This window comes from Barbus barbus (assembly GCF_936440315.1).
Source record: "Barbus barbus genome assembly, chromosome: 7".
NCBI classification, from domain to species: domain Eukaryota; kingdom Metazoa; phylum Chordata; class Actinopteri; order Cypriniformes; family Cyprinidae; genus Barbus; species Barbus barbus.
In genome coordinates, this window is record NC_136735.1 from 19,868,084 (window position 1) to 19,886,455 (window position 18,372).

Consider the following 18,372-nt stretch of genomic DNA (forward strand, 5'->3'; position numbering starts at 1 on the left):
AGCGGTTTTGTACAGAAAAAGCTGAGCATATCAACAAAATGAAGGCTTCTATGAGACAAACATGTAAATAGCAAGCAAGAGTGTCCAGGAAATGCCGTTTTCTCAGTTTGTGAGTTTGGTGCTGTGGTCCCGCTTGGGTGGGGCAGGAGGAGGCCCTCGCCGTAGCGTTGCATAGCCTGAGATATTCCCGGACATGAAGCCACTACCACTGTGTCTCTGTTGATCATTCAGAAGCTCAGGTGGAGGTGGTGGCAAAGCCATGTCATCCATTGTGGCCACAGGGTCTACTTTGTCTCCAGAGACTCGTGAGGACTTGCGTTTCAGTGTCTTGTTAAGGTCCTCCAAGAAGTTCGGCTGCGTGGTGCCTTTGGGAGAAGAAGGGGGAATAGGGCCCCCTTGTATGGAAGATGGTGAGAGTGGTGGAGGCTCTCTAATAGTGTTGTTACAGCGAATTGACGCTGGAGGTTGCGTCTTTTTCAGGGAACTCTTGCCCCAAGCAGGCTGGGGCTGAGGATTGACCACAGCCACTTTCGGAGACAAACCATTTGGATCACCTGGAAGGGGCGGTGGTGGAGGGAGGTCAGACTCCAGTGGGGGAGGGGGGAAGATGTCATTTTCTGGGGGTGGAGGGGATGGGAAGTCTGCAGTGGATTGGCGGCTCTGATTCAATTTGTCCTGCAAAGCCAAAGGAAGATTTGCCAGATTGAGCTTTCCTGGTTTGGGGGGTGCCTGCGGACCTGTAGAAAGCTCTTTGGAGGGTGAGCTACTGGAGCTTGATGTCAATGATGAACTAGGGTTAAACTTGCTCACCAAGTTCCTGCGGGACTCCTGGTAGTCCACCGAGGCATTGTACTTCGCACTGGAGTTGCGCTGAGGTGTCGGTGGAGGTTTCTTGACACCTGCAGATGAGCCAGAAGGGGACTTCCTGATAGGGGAGCCTGACATTGGAGGAGGAGGTGGTGGAGGAGGAGGAGGGGTAGGACCTGGAGGAGGTGGTGGTGGTGGTGGCGGAGGTGGTGGTGAAGGAAAGGCAAGGGTACTCTCTGGAGGAGGTGGTGGAAATTCAGGTGACTTCTGTTGCTGCTGGCCTTGACCTACAGGCTGCCATTTTGGTTTAGCCTTCACTGCAGGTAAGGACTGGGGAGCTCTGTGACTTTGAGATTCAGTTTGACTGGTCATTGCAGGAGACACAACAGGAAACTGGCTAGCAAGCTGCTTAACCAGAGATGGTACTGATGAGGTTTGGTTGGAGAAGGGTAGTGTCTTTGAGATGCTGTGCTGCTTGGGCAATGTAGGTGGGGGTTGGTTCTTCAATGGTGCTGGAGGTGGAGGAGGAGGAGGAGGTGGGGGAGGTGGTGGTGGTGCTGGAGCTTGAGGTGCTGGAGCTACTGGGGATACTGGAAGAATGCCATACAAAGGTTTTGGTGCTGTTTGGGGTGGAAATACACCAGTGAACGTTTTTGGCAAAACTGCAGGTTGAATTGGCAGCTGCATGGGGGCTGGTGGAGGTGGTGGTGGTGGTGGTGGATATGGAGCTGTAGCAATATTCTGTTGGCGAGGGAGTGTAGGTGCTGATGGTGGGAGTGGTGGCGGTGGTGGAGGGGGAGGAGGAGAATGGATCTGATTGGCTGGGGGTATTAAATGCGGAACATTGGGAAATTTGTGGACAAGGACCTTCTTGAGTCCATTGGTTATGAAAGGTGCCTGTACTGTTGAGGGTGGTGGAGGAGGGGGAAGGCCATTAGCCTGAAGAGGGGGTGGAGGAGGTGGTAAAGGTTGCGACTGGATTGGCAATATGGGTGGAGGTGGTGGGAGGGGTTGTGACTGGATTGACACTATGGGTGGAGGAGGTGGTAAAGGCTGTGACTGCACAGGCATTATGGGAGGAGGTGATAAAGGCTGTGACTGCACTGGCATAATGGGTAGAGGAGGTGGTAAAGGCTGTGACTGCACCGGCATTATGGGAGGAGGAGGTGGTAAAGGCTGTGACTGCACCGGCATAATGGGTGGAGGAGGTGGTAAAGGCTTTGACTGCACTGGCATAATGGGTGGAGGAGGTGGTAAAGGCTGTGACTGCACCGGCATTATGGGAGGAGGAGGTGGTAAAGGCTGTGACTGCACTGGCATTATGGGAGGAGGTGGTAAAGGCTGTGACTGCATTGGCATTATGGGAGGTGGAGGCGGTAGAGGCTGTGACAGGATGGGCATTATGGGAGGAGGTGGTGGAGGTGAGGGGGGTGGAGGAGGGGAGGACTGTAGAACTGTTGCTGGGGCTGGAGGACCAAGCTTCAAAACAGCCATGGCTGATCCGGGTGGAGGCATTGGGGCAGGTGGAGGTGGAGGAGGAGGGGGTGGGATGTTAGCCCCTGGTGGAATATTGTTTGATTGTGGTTTGGAGGCCAGTGGGACTGGTGGCACTTGCTGCTGGACTTGAGGCTGAGGCTTGTGGTGACTTGTGGCATGAGAGGCATTCTGCAGTCGAGTGATAGTGCTATATTTGGCGAACATGGTAGGTGTGGCATGGTGGGGGATATTGGAAATAGGAGGAGGGGGGGGTGGAGGAGGTGGTGGAGGAGGTGGCGGTGGTGGGGCTGGAGTTGCCTGGTGTGGTACTTGTGCCGGTGCCTGTATCGGTGTCTGTATCGGTGTCTGTATTGGTGCCTGTATCGGTGCCTGTATCGGTGTCTGTATTGGTGCCTGTATCGGTGCCTGTATCGGTGTCTGTATTGGTGCCTGGGTGACACTTCCACGTGATTGTGGAATTGAATGTGGATGTGGCTGTTGCACTGGGTGTGGATGTTGCTGTTGAGGCACATGATGAGAAGAATGGCTGCTATGGCTCGAATGGGTTGAACGCATTGATTCTGGCCTTGCCTGAACAAATATGAAGAAAACAAGAATTAATAATGTTATTTCTTAATTTAATTTCCTTTAGTGTGGTTCATCTTAAGGCCATTTCACACTGAGCGCGATGTGAAAAAGTGCAGTGAATCGTCGACGAATAGTGCTTTCACACCGAGCACGAAACAATTGCCTTCTGCTAATTCATGCCTGCACACTAGGTGGTGCCAACCAGCAATGCATTTTTCCTCAGATATATCTTGTATATATATGGTCTGCTGCTCAAACATACAGCATCAAATTAAGATAAATAAAGTTTGGTTCTACACCATAAACACAAACAATTTATAATGCTTACAAGATTACAGGTACAATTTGCATCAAGCTACATTTGAAAATGTATGTGATTATGTTTTTTGCTTAAAACCCACTGTAAACCATCCAGTACTTGTAATAACTTCCAGTTGAGATCTAAAGTGGATTTTTATCCTACAATAGCCAGACATGCACTCGTTGTATGTTTTATAATGGATCGAACACTTGCTTATCATTTGTCATAAACATCCTTTATTGTTATAAAAATATTATGAGCTGCATACAATTTTTCATATGTAACGGCAGGAGATATTATCCCATGACTGACAGATCTTGAGTGAACGCGCTCTTCATCGCGACTCATTACACTCGCGCACGTGGAAGAAAACGGACAGTGCTCTTCAGATCACAATCAGTGGAGAATTAATAGAAATTATATTCTGTATAATGAACATGTGAGAATAAATCTGTTCTCAGATACCAATAATAACAAGAACTCAGCATCCTCTTCTCTCTTAGAATACTCTTCCTCGGTGTTTGTTTACATTGGTTTTCGAAACAGTGCCACCATCTTGCCCTTTTGTGCAGCAGCTGCTCCGCGCACGTGATCTAAGCTCAAATCTCATTCAACGGCTCGTTTTGTTGCGGCGCGACGGGGGAAAATATTGACAAGACGGGGAAAAAAATCCTCACTTTTTTACGCCACGAATGATCGCACCTGGTGTGATTAGCCCCATAGGGATCTATTGTTTTGATTTAAAAGCATCGGCGCAATGAACATTCGCAGCAAACTTTCAAGTTCAGTCTGAAAAGGCCTTTACTCTGTGGTGTTGTATCAAGTACCCATATAAAGATATATATCTTTCCAGAGCAAGAGGACGACTCACCTTTGTGCTCTCCTCTATTTGAGTCCCTCTCTTCCAGGCCTCAGAGAAGATTGAACTGACTACACTCTGGGAACGGGCATGGAAGGACGAAGTACCATCCGACATACCACTGTCTGCTTGGCTAGAGTGGTTTGACTGTGATTCTTTAAGCACAAACAAATAAACACAAAACATCAGCCAGTAACCCATACATATACAGTGACAAGTCAGTAAAATCACTATTATGCCATGAAAGGAAAATGCTCCATAACTACCAATGTCTATGATATATTTCAAGTGATCAGGTTCAAGTTACTCACCAGGTATACTAACTGAGCTTGTTCCCGACTTTATGCTGGTGCTGGAGAGAGAAGACCAGTCATAGGCAGCTTCTGTGCGTTTCATGGCTTCCTGGTAGTTCACATACAACTGCTTCCCATACTGTGCATAAAACATACATACATACATGGTTGAAGATTAAGCAATTTCCAACATGAGCTCTGGTTATAAATTCCTTTTTAAATACAGAAGAGCATTTGTTATATATATATATATATAATGTGGCATATTAGTTTCAGAAGAACATGTTTTTAGGCCACAGGGTTCATTAACTCAACAGAAAACATGACAGACTATAGAAAGCTATGGGATTACCTTAGCAATACGAATGCCATTAACCCATTGGTGTAGAGTTCTGACATCATCACAGCACAGATACTTGATATACTGTGACTTCTTCTGTATCTGAGGGTGCTGTGGGCACAATCAACAATATTACCAAGACATTGAAAACAACAAAGGTTCAACTTTTTTTTTTGGATTGCCAATACTAACGAACCACTAGAGGGCAGTAACAATGGTGCAAAGCCATCTGTTACACAATCACATGCCAGTTGTCCATCTAGTTAGCCACCTGTCACCTAACCTATTTTTAAATTTAGCTTAAAATACGCACAGACGTAGCCTATTTATATTTGTGAAAATTTACAGGAATCAATACATTTTATTCTTGGATGCTATAATGTGTAAAACGTCTAGGTGGACAGCTTCGCTTCATTAGCTGCTGAGGTTCGTGAGATGTTGTTGATATACACTACTATTCAAATGACTGGGGTCTGAATTGTTTTTAAGTTTTTGAAAGAAGTCTCATAAGTTCACTAGGGCTGCATGTAATTGATCAATAATACAATAAAGAGTAATTATATGAAATGTTATTATAATTTAAAATAACTGTTTTTGTATGTGAATATATTTAAAAAAAGCAATTCAGCTGCCATTACTCCAGTCTTCACATAAGAAACATCTCTTATTGTTATCGATGTTGAAAGCTGTTTTTTTTTTACATTTCTATAGCAGTTGCATTTTTTCTGGATTCCTTGATGAATAGAAAGGTTAAAAGATTTAAAAGAGCATTTGTAACATCATAGATGTCTTTACTGTCACATTTGATCAATGTAATGCATTCTTTTTGAATAAAAGTATTAACTGTTTTCCAAAAAATGCCCCAAATATTTGAAAGGCAGTATATGAACCAGTTTTATAAAAGGTAACAGTCAAGTTGCACATCATTTAAACTGGCTAAAGGACAAGAAGCCATAACATCACACACACCTTGAGGGCCAGGCAGTAGTCAGTGGGGGCCTTGTACTTGCTCCGGTAGTCCTGACCATAATAAACATTAACATGGTCCAACTGCAGGAAGCACACCAAATCCCTTGAAGCCTACAGTGATCAAATTAAACATTAATATTGGTTCATATTTATTACGGTCTGTCGAATTTGGATAGTTTATTATTTTTAGCTTAAAGTGATTGAAATTGAGATGATAAAGGCAAACATTTATAAAAATAATATATTCAAGGTACCAAGCAGAAGCAAATACCCAGGATCAACCACAAGAGGATATCAGTGAGTCTGTGCAAAAACATTACAGACAGACAAGCCCATGTCCTTAAATGTCAAAGAATTTAATACTAACATGAAACAGTTGTTCATATGTATGCTTGTTGTGACTGACTTGAAATTGTATAAAAACATGAATACTGTATAAGAAAATAAGGCATGGTTCCCTCTGGGAATTAAAGCCCCATGATTTATTGTAAGTGGATGACAAACAGCATATGGTTTGTGTAGAGTATCCTCAGTGAATCCATAAACAGGAAATTCCACTCGAGTTTATTAAGTTCTGTGTCCATTTAATGGGAACATAATACCTAATCACATGATAAAACAAAAATAAACAAACAATAACACCGACCTTGGCTTTGCCCTTCGGCACAAAATAGATGCCAGATGCCCTCAGCAGAAAGTAGCGCTTCTTCCAAGACTTTTTGCCATCCTCCTTCAACCACAAGACTCCCTCAATTTCAGGAACAGACACTGAGCTTCCACAAAAACATTCCTTCAAGACATACAGATACAAAATACATCATCGTACGGTCAAGCATTCAGAAATTTTATCTTGACAGATATAGACAGCTGTAAACTCAGTCGGACATCACAATCAACACTTTAAAATTAACATTGATGAAGGCTTTGGGTTACATTAACTTTTTGTATGCATTTGCAATTTGCATGTTAACCAAGGAAAGCAAAAACAACAAAACAAAATTATGCACAGCAGGCAATAAGAGGTTAGGCTAGTTAGTCTAGGTCTTTATAAAAGGTGTTTGAGGTTTTCTGAGCGGGATAGTTGGTTTAATTGAAAAGGTACCATTGCAATATGATATCAATCTATAATTTGTATTATAACGTGTAATTTACCTCCAGCAATGCCTCCTTGTTTCTGTCTGCCATCTCAGAGGTCTCCTTCCTCCCAAGTAAATAGTTCTTAAAAACATACACAACATGCAACAAGTGAATCAGGGTGACAACATAAAAGATAAAAAGAATCATAGCTCATTACTATTACTTTAAACCTATCTTTAGATCAGAGTGTATACATACATGCACTATTGTTCAAAAGTTTAGGTTCAGTAAAATTTCTAAATATTTTTTGAAAGAATGCTCACTAAGGTTGCATTTATTTGATCAAAAATACAGTAAAAACTATTTTTTTTGTGAAATATTACAGCAATACATTATTGAAAATGAAAAGCTGAAGTTTAGTCTTCAGTGTCACATGATCCTTCAGAAATCATTCTAGTATGCTGTTTTTCTGCTTAAGCAAAAATGTATTGTTATTGAAGTTGAAAACAGTTGTGATGCATATTTTTGTGGAAAAAACACAAATTTTTCAGAACTTTTTGAAGAATAGAAAGTTCAAAAGAGTTATCATTATTTTTTTTATAGACGTATTTACTGTCACTTTAGATCAAATGCTGTAACTTTGTGAAACTTCCTGAATAAAAGTATTTTTTACCAAAAAAAAAAAAAAAAACCCATACTGATCCCAAACGTTTGAACAGTAGTGTACATTGGGGTTTAAAATGGTCTAAATGTTTCTAATTTGGCTAATTTGTTTCTAATTAAGTAGTGACTTAATGTTTTGTGTCTATGATTAAAACAGATTTTGAATCTCTGTTTAATCAGAATTGTTTTCTGTATATGTCACCAAAAAAGAGCTTCACCTGTGGATTTTTGAAAAGTGCATATTTTTCAATCCGTTCAATGAACATGAGTTTATTTTGACTGTCTCTGGTCCAGTTGAGCAAGTTCTCCACCAGATTCTCGTGGTCTTCAAAAATTCTCTCTGAGGAAAATGATTGAAAGTGTGAGCGAGAATGAAAGGGACAAAATCATGATCTTATTGTCCCTCAGGTTCACAGGGTATCTAAGCATGTGCATGTGTCCTCACCCATCTGTAGCTCAGGGATGGTCTCAACCAGGGCCCAGTCCGGACTGTAACCGCAGTGAGATTTATCCAGCAGACTGTCCAGCACCTGCCTGACAGTCTGCCTCTCATCCACCATCATGGTCTTTGAGCTCTCATCTGACATGTGTACACGTATCACCAGCTGATGAAGAAGATTAATAGGAAAGGAAATTTTGGTTCATTAAAGTATTGAATACAGCAATATTTGCACATACATTTTCATGGAATGTCACAATCTGTAGATAAATATACAGTACATTATACCTACATATTAATTTGTTTTTACCAAAATAAATAAATTAATGTTTAATAACTGTCCTTGAAATGGATAAACTGAATGGGATAGAGAAAGAAAAGTAGCTATCAAGTGGCCTGTAAACATGGTAACTCCACCAATACTGTTTGAAAATCATCCCAGGATGCACCTCAAGTTGGTTGGTTTGGTCAAGCTAGTTGCCAAAATACCCAGAGTTTATTCCCAAGCTATCTGTAATCTAACCAAAGGGTGGCTACTTTGAATGAACCACAATAAATCAAGTACAGGTACATGTGCCAATCTGCCAAATGCAGTAAAAATCAACAGTGGCAGTAGATGCTATCAACTCCCTTGCCAATTTGCCAGGTTATGATTTATATATTATGTTCCATCACTTTTTATTTAAAGTATGCTCTATTTGATCTAAAAGGAGCCTTTAACATTAGCAAAACAACGCAACTGTGAAGAGACTTTTTCAATCTGTTCTCACTGCCTAGGCATATGATAAATTCTACAGTTTCAAGAATTTTGTGCACCACTATACAGTCACCAAAAGCACTCTTTATCATCTTTACTGTAACATTACCAGGAAATCAGCTGTTTGCAATGAGAAACACAAGCCGTCAATATATTGATGCGAACAGCATGTGAATGTTATCATGAAATTACTTTGGAAATGAGAATAGACTGACTGTTTATGAATGGATGTCAGTGAGGAGAGTTCAGTACACTGACTTTTGTGAGGAAACAGCTGATCAATTTATGAATTGCCTATGTGCTAATCTTCAACATGTTTACCATCAAACATTTATTTTGAAGTGTGTTAAATTTGGAATTTACACCAAAATAAATGTTGCTTTTTAAGAGAATTTTCTCACAAACAGAATTCAGTTTATGGCACTACTCTTTCATTTTTTCAGAATTGTAACGACTATGCTCAAATCTAAGCAGTGACTCATAAAAAAGTGTTTGTTTCTTATATTTTTGTCATGGCTAATAGAACTTCTGATAACACTATAGGGACCAATTCTCAATATTAACTAGTTGCTTATTAGCATGCCAATTATTAAAATATTGGCTGTTTATTAGTACTTATAAAGCAGATATTTTTCATGACCTTATTCTACATCCCTAACCCCACCCAATACCTAAACGTAACAACTACCTTGCTAACGAACTGAAAATGAAGAGTGACCGAAGTTCTGCCCAGTAACTTAAAAAATTTAGTAGCCAAACTGAGCGAGTGAAAGTTAATTTTCGACCCTGGATATAATGTAGTTCAGCTATGTTTTGATTTGTTGTTTTTTGTTGTCTACATTTTTTTGGTCTCATAAAATGAAATACATACTAACATCATGGTTTACTTTGGTGCTACTTTTAATCAGTTTTGACAAATTTAAATGTTTTAAATAGAATCAAATAAATGTCTATAACTAATTCAGGAAAAACATGGCATGCATCTAAAGCTTGTGCACTTGGGATATTATATAGAAGGAAAAAAAACAATAATTAGTACAGTGTGTTCCAAATATGTTGTTCAAATCGGAATGTTTGACTTTGCTCAAAGATTTACATTGATTGAATTGGAATATGATGTGGATCTTCAGAAATGTGGCTTTAATAAAGACTAATTGGGAACAGGACTGACAACTGGCTTTCGTCCCTCTCTATTTCACACCCCATTTCTTTCTTCTTGAGAGTGAGGAACGAAGAGAAGGGCTAGAGAAAGTGTTGCATAGGCACATTACCAGAAAGCCCTACCAGGGGTCCTGAAAGCCATCAGAATATTAAGAGAGCATGTGGCACTTTTCCAAGCCTGGCCTCAGCAGAAAACATGCTGCTAATTTATGCTCTCTTTCCTCACACACATATGCTCCAACAAACACGCACTATATGACATATCTTGCCTGCCTCATTCTTTGACCTCAGCACAAACAATCTATCACATTGTGCAATAATATTTCAATTGAATGAAACAATTGAGTACAAACTCAGAAATGTAACAAACTGACACACTGATAAATGCAGGAAAGGCTTATTTTAACAGAATAATCACTAATTTCACCAATTTGACTAAACTGAGTGCAACTTTGCTTCAGTCTGCAAAATCTTTTAACATTCACTACATGCAGTTTTTTTTCCTCCACAAGGATACACAATATGGTCCAAAGGCCACTTGCAAAAATTTACATTCTTAATTCATATTTTCATTTCAATATACAAATTATATCATCAGCTATCTGAATGAAAAGTTGAGCTGTCATAGACTCCACAAGTGCAAAACCTGACAATCACTGTTATCCAGAATGATATAAGAATGTTCTGAAGATAGTCTTGGGTTTTTTAAATTGAAGAAATTCTGACCTTTTATTGAGTTAACATGGTCAATGTCATGAATTAGCTTTTTCAATGTGACCTTTGTTAGTTTTTATATAGATTTGATATATATATATATATATATATATATATATATATATATATATATATATAAATATAAATCTCTCATTTCCAGCTTTTCATTTTCAAAGGGGTCTCAGATTTTGGGTCCACGGTATATTTTTAGATTCTTTTTTTTATTGTATTATTTAAAGTGCATTTGATGCAGTATCATTCCGTATCAGTCTCACTGCACCACTGCTGCTCAATGCTGTCAGTTTTCTCTAAACACACAATGAATGGAAACAGTCGTCTGTCTCAGCTACAGAGGTCCAATCACTGTACTGTGTCTAATTCATTCACTTGGTATTAGTATGTGCCTGGTGTCATCTATTTTGACAGTCCTTCTCCTATGAATGGTGTAATAGGATAGATCGTCTCTCAAGAATTAACGCAAACCTTTGACCAGTTTGAACAGCAATAACAATGAAATGCTTTTTAACAAGTAATTTGAAGCAAAAGCCTCACCGACATTTTGTTTGTGCATCTTCCCTTCTAAGCAGACAGAGACTCACAGACACGAGTGACCTATTTTCTACTGTGCATTCATTCTGAATTCTCCAGCTAGAGCGTGTGAAGGGCTACATCATGCAGTGAAAGAGGAGGTTTACTGACCCTTCAGCTCAGAGATTCACAGAGGCTTTGACTTACTTTTTTAACCTGGGCTTCTTTGATTTTCTCTAGCGCCACACGGATTTTCTCAGCCTTCGCTTTGGCAGCCTGTTCTTCCTGTGAATGATACAATGACATGTTAACAAAGAAACACACTCGCATAGTATTCCACCAACAGTCTGCTAGTAGTGTCATCCATTACTGAGGTACAAAATCAGACAGGTGGATTTCTGTTTTACACTTACCTGCCCTCTCCAACATGCAGTCATCACATCCATTCTGACCTTTTAAAGCAATCCCTAAACCCTAAACCCAGACCAAAGTCTGATCAACTAGCAACACAAAAGGCAGTTACACGATCACTCCTTAACCACCACTCATGTTAACGGCTCTTTAGAGAAATGGCTGTTCATTCATTCAATACAAATTTTAACAGATACATAGATTTGTACCAGCTCAATTATTTCAGAAATCCATTAAATTAATGTTCTCATCACAAACGCCAGCTATGTCAAGGCCTGACAGGTACTTCCAGCTGAAGTTTCAGAGCAGCTGCAGAAATGACCTCCGAAGAAAATCACTCACATAATCCGAAAAATAAATCTAAACTCAATCTAAAGGAGCATGAAGCCGAAATGTGCATTGGCCGCGACACACAGATGAAATGCTTCCCCAAGTATCTTTATACCCAGAGTACCTTACACACAACTCTACTCCTCAACATTGGGAGGGATTGAGACCTCCCCCTCTCTTCACTGTCTCTCTCCCTCTCTGTGAAACAGCTGCATGTCTCTGGTAGCGTGCCCAATCACAGGGTTTAATCCCCCTCACCAGCAGACCAAAAAGACCCTCTCGTACCTTTTCTCCAATCGGAAAGTACATATACTTCTCAACAGCCAATCAATGAGGTCCGTTTCTTCGACGTTCTTTCCACTAACCAATAAAGCGGAGCCCAAAAGTAGATAATATTGTTCTCTGATCTTTTTTCTGTGGTTGTGGGAAAACACCTCCCTTTTTGGGGGGTACCGTGGGGATAAATGATATCTAAGCCTAAGCTTTGTATTTATTGTTTTCCACATTAATTTAAAGAAGCCCCCCAGGTTTGTAAGGACAATGATTTTAAGTGACCCTGTGTTAAGTCAACTATTATTATGATGTCATATTTTTCTAACGGGATGGGGAGGTTATTGGTAGATTAATAAATACAAAGTCAGAGACAGACAAATAAAGATCTCAATATCCAAAGAATATGCAATAAAAAGCATAGAAGAGGAAGGAAGGAAAAAAGTGTGGTATGTGATATGAAAGGACAGTTTCTCTTTCTCGACTCACTATGGCTGATGCATATTTATGATGCAGAGAGAAAGAGAATGGGAGAGTTCTGCAAACAGCTGAGGCAGAGGCTTCGATAAATTCCCTTTGAAGTTTTTCCTTTCTCTGGTTTTCTCTCGGTCTGTGTTTTGCGCAGAGAGTCTGTGTCTCAGCAGCCTGCAGTGTCTACACACTGTTTGAGAGGTCTGATGAAATCAGAGTGGGATTTCAAGAACATCTCCACTTCAGTTTGTGTAAATGGATAATGACTGTCTAATGACAGGACAAATAAATAAAACTTAGCTGACTCTGCTTTATTTAACGAAATTACATGACAACAAGAGATTGAAAATCAAATTTAAACAGTAATAATTCAGTAATTCAGAATCTTTAGGATTCTGAAATTCAAACAAATAAATATTATGGCGTAAAATTAAGAAATATTAAATTCTGCATTATTTCTACGTCACTAGAAATTCTAGAAAAATTTTCAACATGTTGGAATATAACAAGACACATTTTGCAGTGCCTTGCGAAAGTATTCATACCCCTTCATTTATTTCATGTTTTATGTTGTTGCCTTACGCTAAAATGCTTTAAATTACTTTTTTTCCACATCAATCTACACTCCATACACCATAATTGTAAAGAAAAAAAACATGTTCTTAACATCTTTGCAAATTTATTAAAAATTAAAAAAATTAAATGATTCCATTGCATAAGTATTCATACCCTTATCTGGAACAGTTGAAATTTAGCTCAGGAGCATTCATATTGCTTGTAGATGGTACTACACTTAGAGTGAGGTTAACCTGTGGTAAATTCAATTGATTGGGTATGAATTGGAAAGGCACACGCATCTTAATAAGAGGTCTAACAGCTGATAATGCATATCAGAGCAAAAACCAAGCCCTGAGGTCAAAAGAACTGCCTGTAGAGCTCAGAAACAGGTTTGTGTCACGCCACACATCTGGGGAAGAGTTCAGAAAAAAATTCTGCATCATTGAATGTTCACAGAAGCACGTGGTCTCTGTTACCCTTAATGGAAGAAGATTGAAACAACCAGGACTCTTTCTAGAGCTGGCCTCCCGGCCAAGCTGAGCAATTGATGGAGAAGGGCTTTGGTTAGTGTGGTGACCAACAACCTGATGGTCACTCTAGTTGAGCTCCATGATCATATGTGGAGATAGGAGAAATCTACAGTACAGGACAAAACATCACTGCAACACTCCACCGATATCGGCTTTAAGGCGATGTGGCAAGGACTGAGGGACTCATCAGAGTAGAAGAAATTCTTATTGCACCAAAATATTGAGAGAGCCTTAGTGAAAACCCAGTCCAGAGCATTCAGAACCTAAGACTGGGCAGAAGGTTCACCTTCCAACAGGACAGTGACCCTAAGCACACAGCAAGAGCGGGTTATAGACAAGTCTGTGAATGTCCTTGAGTGGCCCAGCCCCATCCTGGGCTTGAACCCAATCAAATATTTCTGGAGAAACCTGAAAATGTGCATCTGCCCCCATCCAACCTGACAGAGCTTGAGAGGTGAGGAGGTGAGAAGAAGAATGGCAGATAATTACCAAATGCTGATGCATCAAACAAAAAAGACTTGAGACTGTAAAGGTGCTTCAGCTAAATATTTAGTTAAGGGTATGAATACTTATGCAATGCACTTATTCAATGTATTAAAAATCTAAAAACTGAAATAAGTTGTAACAATTCTGCTTTTGCTTTGTCAATATGGTTTGCTGAGATTGCTGAGTGTAGACTGCTGTAATTTAAAGCGGTTTAACATAAGGCAGCAAAAAGTGAAAACAAAAGGGGTATGAACACTTTCATAAGGCACTGTACCAGTTAAAGTGGATACTCTCAATAAAGTGAATAAGGATGCAGCAAAAACGTCTGAATTTAATTCAAAATAGCTATTTCTGTTAAAAACTTCACATACATGTAAAACTTCAATTCAAAAGCTTACTATACTATAACAACAACCGGAGATAATGTTGTAATGCAGCACAATGAACTTGAGAAAATAATAAACCGTATCAATTTGACCGTAGCAGCTTCAAGGTTTAACAAAAGCTCACACAACCTTGAAAAATCAAAGTGGCGTTAGATTTAGATGCTTATTATTTAACTCCACAAGACAAAAGCACCCTTACCCACAATGCCCTGCACCTGCAAAAAGCGCCTTTGCTGGTACGAAAACATGAGAATTACAAAATCACATGCATAATAATAGCTGTTCTCAGGAATAAATTAAAATCAAGAAGTTATTCAATATAGAGCCTTTTGTTTTAAGCTAATGCTTATTGGAAAACAAATGCATGGCTATATGCTGCACGGCTAACAGCATATTATAGGCATTGTTCACTCAAAAATTCTCATGTCGTTCCAAACCTGTACGATTTTCTTCTTTGTCTGTGAGAATTTTATGAGAATGTTTTTTTTTTTTTTTTTTACTTAAAACTGTGTGGTTATCAAAAATATCTTCCCTGTGCTCTGCAAAAAAAAAACCTTACAAATTTTGAACAAAAAAGGTGAGTATTTAATAGAATTTTTATTTTTGGTTCAACTATCCCTAAAATAATACTGTTCATCACGTTGAAAGTCAAACTGCATGTGACCAAATAAATGTATTAATTTTAGACCAAAGATAGTTACTAGTGTTACTACTCTACTTTGTAAAACAAACACCACTTTCACACACAAAACATAAAAAAAAATTTAAACTGGTTTAAAATGTATAGTTCTCAAAATTAAATGGTCCTAAAATTAAATAAGATGAATGAACAGCCATTTCTTCAGAGAACCAGAAATAACTTTGATAATGCAGCTTAAAAACCCAGCACCTCTTTACAAACCTGTTTTATATACTAAAAAACTCTGCTGTATTTAAGATACACTTAAAAAAACAAAAACCAAGGACCAAAATTATGTTCTTTACATTTGTAATGAAAACCACAAATTCATACTAAACATACTACTTCATCTCTAATAGTCAATTTAATACAGATAAAAAAAACAAAACAAAAACACCTGTCTAATCTGAGAATGCTAACAGACCACTATGAACTGGAAAACCTGACTTGTAAGTTAATAATAAAATAAAGAGACATAATACATAATCCTTGCTTTCTCTTCAGAGAGAGGTGCTGTAGGTTGACAACGGTTATAGACACTTCAGGCTGGATGATCTGATTTGATCTTTAAATGGCATGGCAAAACTGTGCACATATGAAGATGGCAGCAAAGAGAAAATAGGAGATATAGCACTTTAAAAATGTAAGAAGGCAGTGTGGGTGGAGCAAAGTGTCAAGTCTGGCAAGAAGACTGAGGTTAAAAGGCTTTCTGTGTAGAACCAAAATAAACCAAAAACATGCAGAGAAAAAAGAAAAGCAGCAAGCGAAAGGAGGCGTCACCTTGGTCAGCAGGTGAGAGGGTTTTCCTGCAATGTTTTTCAGAATCAGAGAGGTCTCCCTGTCCAGATATGAGTGCTTTAGGGTGCAGGGAAAAGACAAACAGAGATTAATCAGTGTAATGATTACAGTGATTCCAAAAATGATAGAAATACATACTTGATCGTGGTAAAGCATAGGAAGTGTGGAAGCATTGCCTGATTATTCAAAATCAGAAAGAGGTGGCATTATGTGAATGGAAAACAAATATATAAAAGAAGAACCGTTTCATATACAAAATATTGCAATCACAGATCTCATTCTGAGAATAAATCTCTCTTGATATACTATATTGTTCTATTGTTTCACCAAAATGATGCCGTAATGAAACCTGGAGTTATCACAGCTATTCTAAGAGCCAGTATTTTAAGAATGAACATACTGTGCACACATATCCCCTGTCGCACACAAACACACTTACAGTACTTTGATCCACCTCCCCCTCCTGTGAGGTGAAGTCAAGATGCCGTCTGGTAGCTTTACCATTGGCCCTTCGCAGTGAGACATGCTGGGAAAAGGGGTGGGGGAGGCAGTGACATCACATACAGAAAAGGTGCAAACAAACACATTAATCATGCAGCAGACAATGCAAAACAAGGCATGCACAAGCAAGGGTCAGTATATGCTGCCACTCTTGTTGTAAAACATGTTCTGGTTTAACAGAATCTAATTTCTTTCTAATCGACAGTATGCCACAGATACTATCGATTAGCACAGAAAGTAATTTTGACTTGTCCCTCAGTTTACAGTATTACAAGTACAATGGAAGTCTATAGGGCATGTTGCATTTTTTCTGAAAGGGATAATTCATCCATAAAATGAAAATTCTGTCATTATTTATTCACCCTCATGTCTTTCTAAACCCATACGATTTAAATTCATCTTCAAAACACAAATTATATTAATTTTCTCTAATCATTTCGTTTCATCCACTGAAAGTTCATGCAATATATTTTAGAAAGTGTCTGTATTTAGCATTAACTCTTGCCTTGCCAGACAGAATTCCATTTTCAGATCTTTACTGTAAACATGGTTTTTGTTTGTTTTTACTAATTATTTTCAGATATTGTCATAGAATTTAACTTATATTGAAAATGACAAGGGTTTTCAAGTTTTACAGACCAATGGATCCCTGCTCCAATATAATTAAAAAAAGGTCATTTTTAAAATAACGGTCACACTTTATATTAGGGGGCCTTAACTACTATGTACTTTCATCAAAAAATAAGTACAATATATTTATTGTGGTCATATTGTATTGCAAAACACTTTTTCTGCTATTGGGGTGGGATATGGGTAAGGTTAGGGACAGGTTTGGTGGTATGGGTACGTTTAAGGGTGGGTTAAGGTGTAAGCGATGGGTCAACAGTGTAATTATAAATGTAATTACAGAAATGAATTACAGATGTACTTACATAAAGGTTTTTTTTTTTAAATATAAGTACAATATAAAAACATGTATGTACACAGTAAATGCATTGTACCAAATTATTAATTTAAATGTAAGTACACAGTAGTTAAGGCCACTTAATATAAAGTGGGACCAAAATAACTTTCACTAAAACATTATATAATGTTTTGACAATCTCTATGTGTTTTATACTGTATATCGTCCCTGCAGTACCTTCATGGAGCCCCTGGGTCCACAGAGCAGTAGCTGAAAACCCTCGTTTCATATTAATATAGATGACATTATACAAGCCATGCCATCTGTTGCTCCTATATAACTTTTTTTTTAGTGTAAGCATACAGTTACAAGATGTTGCCAAAACCAACACACCATGCATTCAAATAAGTTAAGAGTAGCATAGCCATATAGCAAAGCAGGTGTTATTGTCACAATGTACTACACTGACCACAGACAGTACACTCAGTGTCTCTACGTCACATAATAATGTCATGCAAGATTACAACAGCAAGATTTGTGCACACACTCTCCCTCACACATGAAATCCTATCACGTTGTTCCATCTGTGAATCAGCTCTAGTTTACATCTGAATCCACAGTATGCATTTTTAGCTGAGAGAAGTGCTCGGGTCTGTACATCCTGGTGCGGATGAGTAACGCTGTGGTTAGAAGAGTGGCGTAGTAGCATTTCTGTTTTATTGTCTTCCCAGGTTCTGACAACAGTACTGAAGAACTATAAAAGCTGAGTGTGTGCTTGTGAGAACTTGGTTGAGAATAAGTGTGAAAAGTATGTGGGTAGCCAAGAGATGACTCAGCTTTAATGATTCAATAGTGAATTCAGTGAAACCTCGATCATCACATTTCCCAAAACCACAATACAGACTTTGCCCTTAACAAAAGAACAACTGCTATGAATAGAACTGTGTGTGTATCTGGGTCAGAGGGAATGTTGACTGTTCAAGTAAAGAGACCCTCTTTGTTCTAAATTGTTTAGTGAATAACAGGATAAACTTTTTAAAATGCCAGTGACTCTTTTGTTTTTTGGTAGTAATTAG

At 38.9% G+C, this 18,372-nt stretch overlaps 1 protein-coding gene across 8 annotated transcripts in view; it reads right to left on the reverse strand.

The window, feature by feature from the left end:
- Positions 1 to 13: 13 nt before the first annotated feature.
- Positions 14 to 18,372, reverse strand: part of raph1b (Ras association (RalGDS/AF-6) and pleckstrin homology domains 1b) — a 50,703-nt gene continuing 32,344 nt past the window's right edge. For 4 of the 8 annotated variants that reach the window (XM_079421266.1, XM_079421265.1, XM_079421264.1 and 1 more), the window contains 12 exons: positions 16,331 to 16,417; positions 15,874 to 15,948; positions 11,180 to 11,257; positions 7,819 to 7,978; positions 7,592 to 7,713; positions 6,786 to 6,851; positions 6,280 to 6,423; positions 5,634 to 5,744; positions 4,677 to 4,775; positions 4,343 to 4,463; positions 4,044 to 4,186; positions 14 to 2,874 (listed from right to left, as the gene is read on the reverse strand). In XM_079421266.1, the coding sequence (XP_079277392.1) occupies positions 103 to 2,874; positions 4,044 to 4,186; positions 4,343 to 4,463; positions 4,677 to 4,775; positions 5,634 to 5,744; positions 6,280 to 6,423; positions 6,786 to 6,851; positions 7,592 to 7,713; positions 7,819 to 7,978; positions 11,180 to 11,257; positions 15,874 to 15,948; positions 16,331 to 16,417 (3,978 nt within the window). In that variant the 3' untranslated portion in view covers positions 14 to 102. The remainder of the gene's footprint in view (positions 2,875 to 4,043; positions 4,187 to 4,342; positions 4,464 to 4,676; positions 4,776 to 5,633; positions 5,745 to 6,279; positions 6,424 to 6,785; positions 6,852 to 7,591; positions 7,714 to 7,818; positions 7,979 to 11,179; positions 11,258 to 15,873; positions 15,949 to 16,330; positions 16,418 to 18,372) is intronic. The other 4 variants (XM_079421267.1, XM_079421269.1, XM_079421268.1 and 1 more) reach the window with 4 other exon arrangements.